The following is an 18,614-nucleotide window of genomic DNA, read 5'->3' on the forward strand; positions in this document are numbered from 1 at the left end:
GTTTTTTATTTATTTTTGGGACAGAGAGAGACAGAGCATGAAGGGGGGAGGGGCAGAGAGAGAGGGAGACACAGAATCGGAAACAGGCTCCAGGCTCTGAGCCATCAGCCCAGAGCCTGACGCGGGGCTCGAACCCACGGACTGCGAGATCGTGACCTGGCTGAAGTCGGACGCTTAACCGACTGCGCCACCCAGGCGCCCCTCAGTGATTATTTTTAAAAACACAAAACCTTCCCACTTGGACAAGGAGAAGATAGCAATCACCCATAATCTCATCGCTTTGGAAGGTCATCAAAAAAAATTTTTTGTGTGTCTTCCCTCTTTGCTTGTATGTGTACATGTACGTGTGCATGTGCCTGTGTATTCAAACCCAGTTGTGCTTAAACTGTATGTGACATTTGGATTACTGTTTTTTTTTTGCCTCCAGCATTTCCCATGCCATTAACCCACCATTAATAAATCCGTATTTATTAATGACACATAGAGTTCCTCATTGCAAATGATCCACAGTTTATTGAATCTTCTCCTTATTTGGCATTGATGTGACTTCTAGCTTTTTTTTTTTTGCTATTGTAAATAATGCTGAGATGATTAGCTTTGAAGCTCTCCGATGGCTCTCCAAAGGCAGAATCCTGGAAGTTGCAAATGTCCGAGGCTCGGCAGCTGCCTGCTGTACTCTGAGCACCTTTCTTGTTGCTAAGGTGCAGCTTCTTGGGGGAGGGGAGGTTCCTGCCAGGTAAATTTCAATGAGTTGTTGCATTTGTCTTTTGCTGCATAAACAGTCGCCCAATAACTTAGTACCTGGAAATGACATTTGTTTTTTTATCTCTCCCCATTGCTGTCGGTCAGGATGTGGGAAGGGCTCAGCTGGGCATTTCTGGCTCAGGGTGTCTCATGCCGTTGCGGCTGGCACAGGGGCTGGAGCAGCTGGGTGCTTGCAAGGAGACCTTATTGATATTATCCCTGGAGTCTGGCCATGTCTCCCTCTCTCTCACTGCTACCTCTCTAATGTGGGCCACCTTCATTTCTCCCCTGGATGAATGATCCCAGCTGAACACACAGCACACTCTCTGGGCCAGGGGTCGTTCCAAGTTCCAAGTTCTTCACATGCGCGAAGTTGCTCATTTAATCCCTGCAGCAACTGAAGGAGGCAGGTGTTCTTGTGATCTCCCTTCCAGCTCATAAATGGCAGATCTGGGATTTGAACTCAAGAGCAGGCTTATTATTGATCCTGCCACCTAACTGGTCTCCCTGTGTCTACTCTCGCCTCTCTGTCCTTCCATTCACCACCCTGTGGCCAAAGTGAGCATATTAAAGTATAACTACATTGTGTCCATCCCTTGCTGAAACCCTGCCAATGTCTTATTGTGGTGACAGTAAAATCCCAACTGCTGACCGAGTCCACCTGGTGACCGGGCCCTGCTGCCCTGCCCTTGCTGGCCTCGCCTGCCCATACCCCTCAGGACCTTCAATGAATCCTGCTCCTTCCTCAGAGCCTCCCCACGGCAGCTTTTGTTTATTTTGCCTCAGTATGACATGCCCACACCTTGCCCCTGTCAGAGTTATTACCGCTTCTTCTTCAGCTCCTAGCTCAGATGTCACTTCTTGGGGAAGCCTTCTCCACTTCTCAGACTAGTCAGTCACTTGTCCTGTGTTCTCGGAGCACTGTATTTGAGAGCACCTATTGTTAGAGTCACTGTATACTACTGATTTCTTTGATATCTGTCTCGCAGGGGATGCTGTTGGCATTGGGGTCCGTGCCATGGAGCCCCCTGGTGCTGTGTAGTGTGGAACCCTGCTGTCTTCCTTGCTAGAGGGGAAACTTTGTATAGACAGGGTCCATTACACATATCTGCCCATTTGTCCCTGGCGGCCAACAGCGTCTGACGCAGAAAAGGCACTCAATAAATATTTGTGGAATATTATTTTTTTAATTAAAAAAAAATTAATGTTTATTATTTTGAGAGAGAGAGAGAGGAGAGGATGAGCGGGGGAGGGGCAGAGAGAGGGAGACACAGAATCTGAAGCAGGTTCCAGGTTCTGAGCTGTCAGCACAGAGCCCGACACGGGGTTCGAACCCACCAACTGTGAGATCGTGACCCGAGCTGAAGTTGGACGCTTAACCCACTAAGCCACCTAGGTGCCCCATGGAATATTATTAATGATAGTAAGAATTAATAAGTATTACTAAGTGCTAGGCACTACATTTAGTTAATCCTCAGAATAACATTATGGAGTAGGCCCTATCATCATCCCCTCTTTTTAGAAGAAGACACAGGCTGAGGAAGGGGAAGTCACTTGACTGCTGGACTGTTGTCCTCTAGCGAGTGGAAGGTTCAACCAAGCCAGACTGGTTCCCTATAAAAAAATAGATGAAAGAAGGACCCCTCAATTCTAGCAGCTTAAAGCCAGCCAGGTGAGGGAAAGCCCAGACAGAAGTTTCAATAAAGCTTCTCAAACAGTGGTGAGGACGTGTTTGTGTGGGAAGGGTTGTTTTCCTCCGCTAGGGAGAGAGGAAGGAGAGAGAAGGCTCCTGGACAGGAAGTGGATTTGCTTTGGGGCCACTCTCCCATTTGGACACCAGGCCTGGCTGCCTACTCTCGTGACCACAACCTCTGCCTCCCAGGCTCGCTGCACCCAAATGGAGGCCTGAGGAAAGCAGGTAGCAGCCAGGGCAGGGATGGGGTGGGCCTCTAATATGTGCTGAAGTCATGCCCGAGGCCTTCGTTCTTACTTGTGTGGAAGCCTGTCCTTGACCTGATGTGTCTCCTGAGAGGCAAGGGGATAGGAGAGTTTCCATTATGGAGTGAGGGAATGGAGAGACCCAGAGAAGTCAAGGGGTTTGTCTAAGTCCCAGAGCCAGGACCAGAATCCTGGTCTCTGGAAGCCCCTCAGCCTTCAGCACTCTGTGTGTGTGTGTGTGTGTGTGTGTGTGTGTGTGTGTGTGTGTGTGGAGTGGGGGTGGGGGACAAAGATGATGCCTCCTTCTTCTTCAATCCCCCCAGCTCCTCCTGACTCCTTACCCCAGCAGCGTGTCCTTCTAGAAGACAAGGCCCCCGTTAAAGCTTTGTGGATGGTTCCGAAGTGCCTGCCAGTCCTGGTTGTCTAGGAGTTCAGAGTCACCTCAGTGCCCACGCTCCAACCTTTGAATGCCTTGGCTTTCCTACCAGACTGTAGGCTTTCTAAGGGCTAGGCCTTGACTCCACCATCATCAGATCAGTTTTGCTGCACAGTATTTTCTGAGTCTGTGCTAATCCTGTGCTGGAGCCCAGCCCAGCCCAGCCCAGTGGTTGCTTCAGGTGCTTTGAGAAAAGCTGGTACCTGAGTGGGTCTTGGAGGAGCAGTAGGAGCGACCAGGTGGAGTCCACATCACCTTCCTCCCCGAGCCCCAGCTCTGTACCTGTGGGTACAGAGCTGGGTGGGCCCTGCTGATTGATGGGGCCTCCTCACTAACCACCCCCCACCCAATCCTTAGCAGGGCTACCTAGTCCCTGAAGCTTCCAGAGGCTCCTGTCCTGGGTGCCTTCCCAGCCACCCGCCCCTCTGAGGCCCCAGCTTCTTTCCCTGTCTCCTTCCTCACAGGTCTGTCTGCTGGGGATTCTGTTTTGGTTGGAAAGAGGAGGCGGAGGTGTTTGCGTGTCTGGCTCTTTCCTCCTTTCTGATTCCTCCTCCCTTCCTCCCTCTTGCCTCTCAAGATGTTTCCTCCGCCAGCCTGGCCACACTCCAGCCTCTCTGCTCCTCAGTGGCCATCCTCTCCTGCCTAGGGCTTCCGTGGGCTGTGGCTTTCCCTTACTGCCTTATGTCTCCGGAGGAAGGGTCCACGGGGCACGTTTTTCAGGGTAAGGCACATTGCCTTCTCCTTCCTCTGCTGTTTAAAACCCACATCTCCTGGGACAGCAGGTTGCAGGCCCATTCTAGGGCTGCCTCCTGCTCTGAGTGGTACTCTGGGCTCATCCCTTTCTGTCTCTGGGCCTTGGTTTCCTGGGGAGCCCATAACCTGCCCATCACATAACCTGCCTTGTGTTCATTTGGTAGTAGTTTTGTGCTCTTTGTTAAGGATCTATACTCCAGGCGTGGGACATTGGGGAGCTGCTTCCTACAGCCTCACAGTGCCTGGAACATAGAATTTGTACTACCTTCCAGGCCCCCAACCATCTTTCCATATCCCCAGCTGTGGTCCCATCACTCCTTGACGACCCTCACCTACTCCTTCTCTGTCTGCCCCTCCTGGCAGAGGTTCACAGGGGGAAGCAGACCCACACCCAAGCCTGACGGAGCTCAGCTTGAGCTTTGTATCCTCAGCACCTTGCACTGTGTCTGGAGCAGGGCAGATAATAAGTATTTGTAGAATGATCTTTGGAGGTACAGCCAGGGAAGGTGACAGTGGCGTGATAGAGGGGTGAGGATGGTCAAGGTGCTGAGGGGCCACTTCCTACTAGAGGTGATGTGGGGTGTTTAGGGATGGGTAAGAGTTGGACAGATAGCAGGGTGGGAAGGGCATTCCAGGCAGAAGGAACAGATGGCGTGCGTTCTGGGGCTTAGAGCGTGTGCGAGTAAGTGGAAAGAAGGGAGGCTGGAGAGAAGGGCCTGGATTGGGAGGAACCTCTGATCTCAGGATGGGTGTCCTGGCCTGCTGGAATGGTGCCAGCACTTAGCCCCCTCAGCTGGGTCCCAGGTCTTTGTGCTGCGGGCTGGGGTTTGTGGGGGCAGGCAGGTGGTGGAGGGGCAGGGCCCTGGAGGCTTGCCAGGCTTTCCCAGGGCTTGGGACTGTGTGAACCCAAGGCTATTGGCTCTGCTTCCCCAGGCCGAGCAGGTCATGGGATTAGAACCTGTCAGGGCCAGCTGGTTGAAACAGGCTTGTGGCAACACATAAGTATGAACCAGGTTCAGTTGTGGTCTCCGTAATTTCCTGACTGTGACTCTGGGCAAATCATTGACTTATGTATGCAAGGGTTTCTTCTACAATAAAGATAACAGAAGCTGCCTCTCAAGATTGTTACAAAAAATTAAGATAATTTGTGCAAAGTTTTCATTTTTCCTCCCCGCTTCTCCCTGCCTCTCCCCTTCCTCTCCACCGCACCGCACCCTTCCCCCCCCGCCACTCCTTCTTAGTAGGGCTGGTCCTTTCCACTTGAGGCCTGGGTACGGTGGGACAGATGTGAGGCATCCTCAGCCCTGATAGTCTGCCCATAAATCTCTCCTTCCACAAAACCCTGGATTCAGAATGCCCCTGCTAAATATACGTTCCTCTGGGAAGTGGTTCTCAATGTCTTAGGGCCATTGTATCAACCTCACCTTAGAAATGCAGCCGTTGGAAATGCATATTCCCAGGTCTACCTGACCCCTACTGAATGGGAAGACTGAAGGTGGGGCCCAGCAAGCTGGGTTGTAACAAGCCTCCCATGCGATTCTTTTTTTTTTCTTTTTTAATGTTTATTTATTTATTTATTTTGAGAGAGAGAGAGAGAGCATGCAAGCAAGCTGGGAGGGGCAGAGAGAGAGGGAGAGAGAGAGAATCCCAAGCAGGCTCTGCATTATCAGTGCAAAGCCTGATGCGTGGCTCAATCCACAGTTCCTGAGATCATGACCTGAGCTGAAATCAAAACTCGGATGCTTAACTGACTGAGCCACTCAGGCGCCCCTCCTCCCATGTGATTCTGACCTATGCTCAGTGTGAGAACCACCGCCATAGGGCACCGATGCCCAAGGGCCTCTCAGAGGAGCCCGGGTTTGGGCCGGGAGTCAGAACACATGGGTGCCCAAGGGGGCTGGCTTCAGGGGTGGGCGACCTGTGCGGTCACCTAGGGCCCCAAGCTCAGGAGGACCTCTCGATTGGTTAAATGCTCTTAGGGGCCCCGCATCCTGCACTGGGCCCACAGATCATATAGCCGGTGCTAGGTGCTGGTCCCAGCCATGTGCCAGGTTAACTGGGTATCCTCGGGGAAGTCACTGTCTGTCCTGGTCTCATGTGCTTATCTGTCCAGGAGGATGATAACCCCCACCTCCTAGAGTAATCGTGGGGATTAAATGTGCAGCTTGGGATCAGCAGTTGGCACAGTGCCTGGCCCAGGCAAGTGGAGAGTGGCTTCCCGAGGCTGCGTGCCAGTACTGGGCATACCTCTGGGGAAACCATGGCAGCAAACAGACACTATCCTTGACTTCATGGGGCTAATGGTCTGGAGCAGGGGGACAGCCAGAGTGCCCACTGTGAGGGATACCCTGAGAGTGCCGACGAGGGGGCCTGACCTCGTCAGGGGTCACCAAAGACTTTCTGAGGAAGTGCCCAATGAGCAAATATCTGAGATAAAGTGGATGTGAACTTGGTGTGGGGGTGGACAGCCTTGTCCAGACGGAGGCAACGGCGTTACCATGTGTTTTTTTCATAGTTATTAATAATGGATCTCTGGGGAGCTGAGGGGAGGTGAGAGGGCCTGGAGGGAGGAGGTGGGCTGCTGGGGCTGCAGGCAATTAGGAGGCTGCCTCAGGGCCTCATGGCAGCTCTGGGCTCCTCCTCTAGAACCAAGGCTTTAGAATAGGAACAGCCCTTGCCCAGAGACCTTCTGGAGCTGTAAGAATGTGGCCTTGCCAGCTGGTGTGGCAGGCAAGTCACTTACTCTCCACAGACCTCAGCTTCCCCTTCAGCAGGATGGGTCTCTCGGTCCCCTCAGGTGGCTGCGCAGAGGTAGAAGTCATTGCACAGAAGCCCAGCACAGCGTCGCGTGCAGGAAGAGTGCTCGGCACCCAGTGGCTCCTCTTGCCTCCGTCAGTGTGGAAGTGGAGAGCTCAGGTTTTGATCAGGAACCCCTCTAGCCCAGGTGTGATCCCTTAGAGGAGTCCTTTCTTTAACTGGAAGGAAAATCAGACTGGTAATTTCTTTACTAGAGATGACCGCTGAGATTAAGGACTCACCAGCTGTGGGGGCCCAGAGGCAGTGGCTTTGCAGACAGCCGAGTGTCCATCTTTCTGGGTGTCCCTCCCACCCCGGCCTCAGGGCCCAGCGTGGGGGTGAAATTAAACCCGCTATATCACACAGAGGGATGAGCTCCCCCATCCAGTGCCCTGAGTCAGGCCGTGCTCCCTCAGTGGTGACAGCGGCTCTCACTTACCGAAGGCTTCCCTGCACCCGGTCCTCTCCAGGCATTCACCAAGAAAAGCACTGTTATTATTTCCACTTAATCAGTGAGGATCAGAACGGTTTTCTCTTTGCCCAAGGTCACCCAGCTAGTGAGTGGCAGAGCCCAAAACACTGCCCCAAACTGACCTTCCTGGTGACATGCTTGGGACCAGGGGTGAGTCACGTCCTTCTCTGGGCCTCGGTGCCACCACACATGCACTGAGGACTGGGATCCAATGTTCTCGGAGGCCTCCTCAGCCCCAGTACCCTAGGATCTGCATTTCTGGGAGGGCCCGTTCCCCTGAGAAGTTACCCCACCACACCCTGTCCCACGTCCAGGCTGCTCTTCCTTTACTGTGTAGGAAATGATCGATTCACTCAGGCCCTCTCAGTTCCAGCCTGCCAGGCCTCCTGCCACCTAGGGCTGACCTCTGGCCCTTTTCCCTCCCCCTTAGCCACAAGAAGGAACGGGTGTGGCCAAGACCTATGGTTTCTCCACCGTGAGTGCCGTGAGTGCTGTGTGGCCTGGAGCTGGCGAGGTGGGAGCCCCATGGGAGAGTCCATAGTTGCAAAGAGTTTGATGTTTCCAGGGAAACAACCAAGGTCAGTGGGGCTAGAGGGTATGGGGGGCAGGGGAGTGTAGTGGGAGGGGAGATCAGAGGGGTGGGTGGGCCCAGATTGTGAAGCACTTGTGGGGAGCAGTGAAGGGGTTTGAAGCAGAGGAGAGACTTGACCAGGTCTGCCTCAAGAATGACTGAGAAAATGCCAGGGACAGCAGGTGCACACAGCTCAATAGCTATTAGTCATGCTTTCCTTATGTTGATCATCATGAACACCCAGATTCCACTTCTTCCCGGCTGTGAAAACTTGGGCCAGCTACTGACCCCCAGGGCCTCATTCTGCTCACCGGTCATGTGGGAAGAAGAATGAGGAGCCTTCCTCTCAGGGATTTTATCAGGAGCAAAGAGAGATAATGGGGAAATTTCACCTAATTTTGATAAATCCTGCAAATTCTTGGCCCGCTGAGCCCAGCTACATGGCCAGCGCCCCTTGTCCGTGTCCCGTGCCTCCCTGTGTCAAGTTGGGGCAGGGTGGGACGCAGTCGCTGGCTCCAGAAGGCCCTAGCCACGATCCACAATACAAGTCCTTGCAGGCAGAGCTTTAACCTTCCCAGATCCCATCCCTACTCCTGTCCTCAACCTTGGCCCTGCAGTGGCAGACCCCTACCTCCTCCTCACACTCCCCCCTCCTCCCGCCTTGAAGCTCTGGCTGAGGGGCTCCCAGCCTTGACAGCCCGTGGAGATTCCCAGTAAGCCCAGTGTGGTGTGGAGGGGAGCGTGTAGGACCTGAGGAAGTCACGTGCTTTCCCTGAGGCTGTTTCCTCATCTGCAAAACAGGAATGGGAAAACTTCCTTTATTAGTCTCCTATTGCTCCTGTAACAAATCACCACAAATTTAACGGCCTGAAACAGCCCAGATTTATTCTCTGACGGTTCTGGAGGCCCAAAGTCCTAAACTAAGTTGGAGGGCTGCGTTGCTTCTGAGGACTCTAGGAGAGAATCCATCCCGTTGCCTTTTCTAGCTTCTAGAAGCTGCCTATGTTCTTTAGCTCCTGGTTCCACTCTCCATCTTAAAGCCAGCAGCATAGCATCTTCTAATTTCTCTCCTGATGCCTCTATCAGCACATCCTTGCCTTTTCTGTCTCTGACCCTCCTGCCTCCCTCTTATAAGGACCTTTGTGATGGCCCTGGGTCTACCCAGGTAATGCAGGGGAAGCTCCCTATCCCCAGAACCTTAACTAAATCTCATCTGCCAAGTCCCTTTTCCCATGTAGGGTAGCATATTCACGGTTCCAGGGATTGGGGGATGTGGGCATCTTAGGGGGGGCATTCTTCAGCGTGCCACACATACCTTGCAGGGTAGTGGTAAGGATCCAATGAGACAAAGGACGTGAAAGGCTCCAACAGTGCCTGGGATGTGGCAGTCAGCTCCCAGACATACTTCCTTTCCCTCCTCTCTGTGTACCTCTGTCTCCCCATCCAGAAAAAGAGGCCCATCCCAGCTCCAGCAGTTGGATCCCACCTTATTTAGAGCCAGTGGTAAGGACAGGCAGACTGTGCTCTTACCGCAGCCTGGGCTTCATCGCAAGCAGCAGAATGGAGCCCTGCCCCCAAGACGCCCCCAGTGGCCCTCAGAAAGGCCCGTGTTCTCCTCCTCCCTCTCTGGGGCAGGCCTCTGCTGGTTCCTGGCCTGCCTCGCATTTCCCATCATTCCCAGGGATGGCTGATGGGAAAGGCTGAGCTCACTGCTCCCTGGGGATGGCGAGGGGTGGAGGGAGGAGAGGGAGAGGCTGGCGGCAGCTGCAGCTGCGAGAGAAGGGGAGAGGACAGACCAGGAGAGGAGATTTGCAGTGGGAGAGGTCGGGGTTATCAGTGCCCTGGGGGAGTGGGGGAGGGTAGGGCACGGCCTCCAAGCTGGGCCTCATGAAAGTTCAGACCTTTCTTGGCCTCCTTGGAGGGCTGCTCTGTCCCTCTGCTGGCCACCCTTCTGAAAGGCCCTGGGGCCCGGAGGAGGATGCATGTATGTCGGGGAAGGGAGGAGGGCATCACAGACCAGCAGGGGCAGGAAATGAGGGATTACTGACCTATGAGAATACCGCCCCCTTCAAGACAAGAGAGCCATCTCAGCCAGTGTCCCTCCCTCACTCCTACCCTCTCCTGAGAAATCAGTCACTGTTTCCCCTTGGGCTCATTATTTGTCTTCACTGGCCCTTACTTTTCTTACTTGCTTGCATGCGTGTGTGTGTGTGTGTGTGTGTGTGTGTGTGTGTGGCAGGACAGGTAACCCCATTGTGGGATTTGAGAGTATCAATTGGGATGGTGATTTTGAAATGATTTTGAAATGTACACTCTGCTATTTAGGGATGCGTCATTCCATGCATTTGCACGTCACTTTAATGTCCTCTCTTCTGCACCTTGATGACCTGGCAAACTCTGAATCATCCTTCCGGTCCCACCTCAGATGTCGCCTGTTCTCTGTAACTTCCAAGCCACTCCCTCTCTGGAGTTACGGTCACCTTCTTTATAACGCTCCCTCATAGTGCCTTTTGCAGATAGTTTTTGGTTTGTGCATCTGTCTTCTTTACCTGTTTCAGTTTTGGTCATGTATATGTTTCTAGGAATTTGTCCATTTCTTCCAGATTGCCCATTTTATTGGCATATGATTGCTCATAACATTCTCTTATTATTGTTTATATTTCTGCTGTGTTGGTTGTGATCTCTCCTCTTTCATTCTTGATTTTATTTATTTGGGTCCTTTCCTTTTTCTTTTTGATCGAACTGGCTACGGGGTTATCAGTTTTGTTAATTCTTTCAAAGAACCAGATTCTGGTTTCATTGATCTGTTCTACTGTTTTTTCGGTTTCGATAGCATTAATTTCTGCTCTCATCCCTATTATTTCCTATCTTCTTCTGGTTTTGGGTTTTATTTGCTGTTCTTTTTCCAGCTCCTTAAGGCGTAAGGTTAGGTTGTGTATCCGAGATCTTACTTCCTTCTTTAGGAAGGCCTGGATTGCTATATACTTTCGTCTTATGACTGCCTTTGCTGTGTCTCAGAGGTTTTGGGTTGTGGTATTATCATTTTCATTGACTTCCATATACTTTTTAATTTCCTCTTTAACTGCTTGGTTAGCCCATTCATTCTTTAGTAGGATGTTCTTCAGTCTCCAAGTATTTGTTACCTTTCCAAATTTTTTCCTGTGGTTGATTACAAGTTTTGTAGCGTTGTGGTCTGAAAATATGCACGGTATGATCTCGATCTTTTTGTACTTACTTAGGGCTGATTTGTGTCCCAGTATATGGTCTATTCTGGAGAACGTTCCATGTGCACTGGAGAAGAATGTATATTCTGCTGCTTTAGGATGAAATGTTCTGAATATATCTGTTAAGTTCATCTGGTCCAGTGTGTCATTCAAAGCCATTGTTTCCTTGTTGATTTTTTGATTAGATGATCTGTCCATTGCTGTGAGTGGGGTGTTGAAGTCTCCTACTATTATGGTGTTACTATCATTGAGTTTCTTTATGTTTGTGATTAATTGGTTTATATATTTGGGTGCTCCCACACTTGGCGCATGAATGTTTACAATTGTTAGGCCTTCTTGGTGGATAGACCCCTTAAGTATGATATAATGTCTGTCTCCCCTACCATATGTAGGCAATACATTCACTACAGACCCCTCTGCTTGTCAAGGTCCCTGGAGTTGTGGTAGAATAGAGGCAGGCTGGCAGAGGCACTAAGGGAGCTGGCCTCCTGGGATCTGGCCTGGGCAAGGTCTCCATGTGTCAGTCCAGTCCTTAGAATTGAGCAGGCCCCCATGACCCTTTCCATCAGATGTACAAACATCTAGGTTGGGCGGGTGGAGCTGGTTGGGAAGTTGTCAGTGCAGACAGATTGGTGGCTAAAGAACGGGCCAACACTGTTCCTCCTGGCAGGCTTCTCAAAATTCCCCAGACAACGGAGGGGAATCAGCATGAGGAGTGGGTGAAGAATTTGGGGTGGGTGTGAGGGTGTGGATTACCAAGCCCCAGGGTGTGGTTTGGGGAGAAGTTCAGAGACACCCCCAGTGCTCCTTCCTGCTTGCTGCCTCGCGGAGGACAGCTGCTCTTGGCTGGCCTTGCCGTGCCCACCTTATCCGTAGGCCTCTGTGTTCTTGGAAATAATGGAAATTCATTTCTTAAAAATGCTTGATATTTCAGCCTTGTTCTCCTAACATGCCTTTGTCTCTGACCTCCAAGGAGCTCCTCATACCCATTATCTCCTCTCAGTTGCCTGGGCCCATCAAGGTAACGTGACCCCCATTGAGAGCTGGTGAGCCAGCTGAGGCCAAGATGGGCTGAAACCTGCCCAAGACCACCCAGTGAGTCTGATTATTGTGGTGGTGGTGGTGGTGGTTAGTGTTTACACCCCTTGTACAGAGCTCTTGGTGCCAGGGCCTCATTTAACACTCCAGACAGCTGAAGTGCAGGCTGATGAAGCAACAGTCGCCTGACCCCAAGCCCTGAACTCCGTTGCGAGGCCCCTTCTCTGGGCCAAACACAGCCCTGCCCTGGAACAGCTCCCAACCTGGGCAGGGCAGACATCTGATGGACCAGGCCCACCAAGGAGGTGTAGGAGATAGGCATCCTCAGGGGAGAAAAATGCCTTTTCTTCCTTGAGTTGACCTCAAGATTAAGCAGGATAAATATGCCAAGTCCCTAGCACCTAACACATAAATGATAAATCTTAAAACCATTGCCATTGTCAGTTTTTCTTGTTTTCTAAGTTTTAATAAAACTACTCAAAGTTTCAAAAGAACTATGATTTTGAGATAACCGAGAAGCACATGTTTTACCTTTGTCATACTACTCTTTGAGAGAACTTCTTGCCTCCTGACCATACCACGATAAGTCTGATAATGAATGTATTTGGTTTGGAACACAGGATAAATTGTATCTTTCAAAACGATCGAATTCTTTTAAAATTCAGAAGCATTGGGGCGCCTTGGTGGCTCAGTTGGCTGAGTGGCTGACTTTGGCTCGGGTCACGATCTCACGATTCATGAGTTCGAGCCCCGCATCAGGCTCAGATCCTCTGTCCTTCTTTCTCTGCCCCTCCCCTGCCCTCTCTCTCTCTCTCTCTCTCTCTCTCATAAATAAATAAATACACAAACATTTAAAAAACTTCAGAGGCATTGTTATTTTATTTTTACTTCTTAATTTATCAAGCAGATGGTTTGAGCTGCTTCCATTTCTTTTCTGCTCTGTGACTTTGGGCAAGTTACTTACTACCCTTTCTGTGTCTAAGTTTCTTCCTATGTAGAGTGTGAAGAGGAAGAGTATCTACCTTACAGGGTTCTTGTGAGGATTAAATGAGTTGATACAGTGTTTAGAAAAGTGCTGGGCATCACTTATAACAACAATAATTCTTAGTAAGAAAATATACCCAGATTAAGTTACCAGATTAAGGTAGCTTTTCAGTGAACATGTATTCAGCTAACATTTACTGAGTGCTGGCCCTGGGCTTGTTTGGGCCTTGGTCTTGGGGCTCCACTGTTCTGTCACTCTGCCCAGTGGCCTGGGTCCCCAGCTCCATTTCCACCCCTTGCTCCTAGCCCCGAGGGCCCTGGGTGTGAGGCTAAGCTCATAGACAGTGTCATCAAAGCACTTTGTGGATCAATGCTAACTAATAGCAGCTCCCTGGAGCTGGCACACGTAGGGAAGAGGATTGTGAAGGCGGCTTGGACCAGGCTCAGGGACGGCACCCGGCACTTGGGGCGGCCAGTGATGTCCTCTGGGCGGGACCTGGGAAGAGCCCTGCTGTCCTTCCTCTCCTGTGCCTCCTGCCACTTCAGCCAGCAGTAGGTGATGGTAGAGTTTGGAGATTGGGGGTGGGAGGGGTGATAGTGGCCACAGGGGGAAGAGGTTTGCCCAGCTGGTGGCAGAGCCAGGAGCAGAGACCCATCTAGCCCACATGTCTGGTCACATCCAGGCCAGGGCTGGCCTGTCTGGGCGTCCTCTTCTCAGGGCTCTCCCAGTCGCCCCCTTCGAAATTTCTTGAGAAGTCTACATTCCTGGGTTGGGACAGAAGGCCAGTGGCCGCTGCCCAGACACGTGGCCATCTTCAGTATGGCAAGGCAGCTTTGGTTCAGTTGAGGGCATGAATGGGAACTTGGCATGGGACCCTGTGCAAGGGAGGATTGGGCAAGACTCCCCCCAGTTCTGCCCCAGAGGGAAGCCCTTCTCTGTGTCTTAGACTGAGCTAAAGTCTGTTCTGAGGACTGTTGTGGGGGCAGCAGGTGGGAGTGTGCCCTCTGAGAGCTCCTGGTCTAATGGAGGAGGCATGGCCCCCATCCCCCTGGGAAGAGACTCCTGTCTGATGGGGGGAATGTGGCTTCTATTTCCTGGGGCTCCCTATTTAAAATGGAGGGAACATAGCCCTCTTATCCTCTGGCAGCTCCATGTTTAAGGAAAGAGGCATGATCTTTGTCCTGCAGAAACTCCTGTGATGGAAAGTCGTAGCCATTTCCCTCAGGGAAATCTTTATCTGATAGAGGAGATCTGCCCTCTGCCCTCAGGAAGGCCTCTGTCTGATGGGGTAGGCTCATCTTGTCCTTTCACTCAAGAAGCCCCATTTTATAGCCTCTGCCCTTGTCTCTCTCCTCCCTGCTTCCCACCCCCTGCCTGATTTATGGGGAGCCCGGATCTACAGGCACCAGCCACAGAAAGCTGGGCAGAGCAATGGGCTCAACGGCCGTGGGGCAGGGAGGAAGGGGAGAAGGGGGACTACAGAAGGACTCCATAGCAAGTGAGGGTGACATGGAAGGCTTCCCAGTGGAGGTGCCTTTATGGGACAGTCTTATGGACAGGAGGTGCCTGGCTGTGATGAGACTCCACTGGAGATAGAGGGTTGAGGCTCTTCCAGGCTGGGAAGGGACACTTGAGAGGTCACTCCAGAGAGCCCCTGTCTTCATGCAGGCCTGACTGCTTGGCGTGGGGGGGAAGGGTCCCAGGGAGACCCTCACCCTCTGACTATGCACAGGCTGAGTGTTGCCAGCCCAGAGACATCCGCCCTCCAAGGCCTGAGAAGCCCAGAGGAGGAGAGGAAACAGGACGCGTATCAGGAACGCCTTTTCCTTTTCTTTGTAACTAACCCCCTCACTCGGGGCCGGCAAGAGCTGATCCTGAAGGGCCTGCCCTGGCCTGGCTGCTGCTGCCTGCAGCCCCCTGCTCTGGGTCTAACACAGCCTTACCTGTCTGTGCCCACCCCCCCACCCCGCCCTCCTTGGCTGCAGCTTCTGGGCCAGTCCCTTAACTTCGCCAAAACTCAGGACCCTCATCTGTAAAATGGGGTAAGACTTCCTCTCTGCCTCCCAGGGAAGTTTGGGTGTTTTGGGTTTTTTTTTTTTGTCTCTTTGTAGGATTTACATAATTTTTTCCTTTATTCTTGAGATGTGCATTGAGCACCTCTGATCTTTGCGGTGGGCAGGGGCAGAGAACCTAGGCAAGGAACAGACGGAAAGTCTGTTTGGGACTTGTCTGAGGAGTTGGGGGACATCTGAGTAGACATGTCGCAAGGCTGGCGGGTGTGGGGGCAGAGAGGGTCTGGCTGGAGGTAGAGGTTTGGACTTACCAGCATCTAGTAGCAGCCGAGTGACTGAGTAGGTGGAGTCACCCAGGGACTGCTCGTCATGAGCTCTGGGAAGGGGTGGAGGCCAGACCCTGGAGGCCACAGCCAGCTGGGCTCAGCTGACAGAGAGCTGGGCACAGAGCAGGGGCAGGGAACCACTCAGCCGGGGTTCCGGAGGCCAAGAGGAATGGGCACCGAGACAGGACCACTGGATGGTATTCCTGGGGCGGGGGGGTTGAGCCATTCACCTTAGCAGGCTGGTAGGGAGGTGGTGTGTGGGGGAGGGGGGGGGCCACAGAGGCTGAGGAGGGAGTAAAGGTGAAGGTACTGAGACATCGAAGACTGTGGTCAGTCAGGTTGGCATTCTTTTACTGTTCTCATTCTATAAGTTCTCTGCTAGCTAGAAGGCTACTTACGTGTGTATTTCTGTGGTGTGTGTTTGGCATGGGGGGGTGTTGTGCATGAGTTGTGTGTTTCAGGTGCACATTGTGCTTATATTTGTGTGAGTGGTCTGTCTGCGGTGTGTATAAGTGTCTGTGGGGTACATGGGCGCCTGAGGTGTAAAGCAGGTATGGTATGTGTGTGCGGTGTAGGTGAGTGTGATGCGTGTGTGTTTTCTACACGTGTGGTGTGTGTGACGTCTGTAGGTATAATGTGGAGGATGTGCGGTGTGTGTGTGTGGTATCTCTGGATATGTGTGGAGTGTGTGTGTCTGTGCATGGTGTGTGTCTGTGTATGAGATGTGTACTTTGTGCACGTCGCCACGTTTAGATCCTTGTTCCACACCGTGTATAGCAGGCTGGTGCTGAGCCATCTACCTGGGTTGGAAACTTAGAAGCATTTACCAGGCTTGTGAATTCCCTTCTCTGTTTAGGGCTCTGCCCAGTGGCGTACTGGTAACAAGTGGCTGTTCAGGAAAAAAAGGGGGGGGGGGGGTGGTGTAGTAATTACCAATTTCTGTGGTGTAAATTCTCCCACCAAGGATTTCACACTATTAAAGTGGTGTCATCGAACACGGACTTGGGAAGAGATGCACGGTAGGGCACCATTATATGTTAGTCCCACCATACGGATCTAGTGGGCATCAATAGCCTCAAGAGCATCGTAGGGAAATTTAGTGAAATAGCAAGTGGTAAGCTTTGATTATGTCTTCCCTTTGTTTTTCATATCATTTTTTTTAACCATAAGCTTAGATCTGGGTTTCTCACCATCAGTACCACAAACATTTGGGCTGCCGATTCCTTGTTGGAGATGGGAAGGGGGGTGACCTGTGCATTGTGCAGGCAGCGTCCCTGACCTCCACCCACTGGATGCCAGTAGCACCCCTCCTCCAAGTTGTGACCACCCAAAATGTCTCCAGACATTTCAAGTTGTCCCCCGTGGGGCACATTCACCCTCAGTGGCGAGCCTTGGCAATGGCTGTGTTTAACCACCAGCTCACAAAATCTACAAACACGGCAGTAGGCTCTTATGAGCCTATAGGAGCCCCCTCCAGCACATCAAGGACACTATGTCTGGCTAAATGTAGGGCATGGGCTTTTCCCCCTAGAATTCTTTCTCAGAAAAGGGCCGCCACCTTAGGCCATAGCTTACGGTCTGAACAGAGCCCCAGACCCCAGAGGGCTCTCAGCCTTTGACCCGCCCCCAAGGTGGTCGACAGAGTGGGTGAGGCGTTGCCATGGTGATCTGTTCTGATGTTTAATGAAATGTAAGAGGAGGAAAAAAGTAATGCTTCTGAATTAATATCTCATTTTCATATGTTATTCTATAACCCTGGAAGTCTGTATGTTCAGATTGGCAAAACAAAACACCAAACCCAGACAAATGAAACTTTAAATGAAGACTTTCGCTGGGACAATCTGACCCCCTGTGTCTGGGGCCACCCTGTGTGGCCCGGGCTCCTGCTGAGGCCCATGCGGCGCGTCTCATCCTGCAGGCCAGGCTGCCCACCTCTGACTGGCCACTTGGCCCAAGTCCTATTTTTCCCCAGCTTCAAGCTCAGGGTTTGGCTCTCCTTGATGCATTCATTCAAAATATTTACTTAGCACTGACTATGTACCAAGGAAAATGAATGACTGAAGGAAGAGGTTTCTGCTCTCTGCAGTTTTTCAGCATTCCGTGGCTGTCACTGAGGCGAGGAGAGGCGCAGGCCCATGTGGATGCTGAGGGGACACGGGCGCTGGAGAGAGGAGAAGAGGGGAGGGGCGGTAATGTGTGTGGGTGGCTGTCTCATGCCTGGAACCGAGCGAGACATTGTCCATCGTCTCATCCCACCCGCCCGCCATGCTTCTGAGGGAGGGTCTGTGTATTTATGGAACATCTGCCTCCCTGCTCCAGAGTGTAGGTGCCCTGAGGACAGGGTGCAGGGGCCTGTACCTGCAGGAGATAAGAACAGTGCCAGGCCCAGAGACTGGAAGATAAAAGGAAGAAAAGAAAGGAGGGAAGTCAGAAAGATGGATGGAAAGAGGAGAGAAGGGAAGGAGGGAGGGGAGAGGCGTAAGCAAAGCCCCTCTGGAGATGAGGGGACTCAGGACAAAGGCACTGACTGAAGCAGTCAGGGAAGGCTTCTTGGATGAGGTGACATAGGGAAGAAAGGATTGCCGTTGGGAGAACCGAAGGAGAAGCTTCTATAGAAAGAAGAAATAGGGCATGTCCCCAGAGGTATCTGAAATGTGAGGGTCTAAACTGGGAAGAGACCATCATATTATAAACTATTGTTTTCCATCTGAGACTGGGAGGAAGACAATTTAAAAAACTTCCCTGTCTCCAGCAAGGGTAACATAACCATCTCTTCCCACCCCAAGGCCTTCTCACTTGAGGGACATTTAGGCAGGAACTGTCCCCTGGGCACCAAAAGCAAGGCACAGTGTTGGCCAGTGGAAAGGTGGTAACAATAATCATCATGTTACCAATGATGTTGGCTTCATTTGATCAATTCCCTACTGTGTACCAAGTCTTTCTATGTGCCTTCAACCTGTGAGGTAGATATCACCCGAATATTCCAGATGAGGGAAAGTATGCCTCAGAGAGGTATTAAACTGGCCCGAGGTCACACAGGACTCAGGCAGGGTCTGCTTGCTTTTAGGGTCTGCACTGTTTCCTGCACCAGCAGCCCTCCCTTCCCTCTCTCAACCCTAGAGAAGACTGGAGAATGTTCAGGTGCTGTCTGCGGGCTCTTTGGGGTCCAGCTGCCAGCCCACTCATTGAAATTTTTATTAGCCCTTGACTTTCAGGTCTCCAGCTTCCTATGTTACCAGCAAAGGGGCCATGCTCCTCCGTTAAGAAACTCTCCCCTCTGTTCACGGCCACCTGGTGGCTCCCCTCCTTCCTCACCCTG

General features: G+C 51.8%; 1 protein-coding gene across 4 annotated transcripts in view; it reads left to right on the forward strand.

The window, feature by feature from the left end:
• Positions 1-18,614, forward strand: part of ARRB1 (arrestin beta 1) — a 75,703-nt gene that overhangs the window by 22,390 nt on the left and 34,699 nt on the right. Inside the window, exon 2 of one of the 4 annotated variants that reach the window (XM_030333507.1) lies at positions 7,570-7,717. The exons of 2 other annotated variants lie outside the window; for them this stretch is intronic. In XM_030333507.1, coding sequence (XP_030189367.1) covers positions 7,665-7,717 — 53 coding nt within the window. In that variant the 5' untranslated portion in view covers positions 7,570-7,664. Of the gene's footprint in view, positions 1-7,569; positions 7,718-14,979; positions 15,000-18,614 lie in introns of those variants that run through there. One more of the 4 variants, XM_030333510.1, reaches the window with a different exon arrangement.

This window comes from Lynx canadensis, chromosome D1 (assembly GCF_007474595.2).
Source record: "Lynx canadensis isolate LIC74 chromosome D1, mLynCan4.pri.v2, whole genome shotgun sequence".
In the NCBI taxonomy this organism is placed as follows: domain Eukaryota; kingdom Metazoa; phylum Chordata; class Mammalia; order Carnivora; family Felidae; genus Lynx; species Lynx canadensis.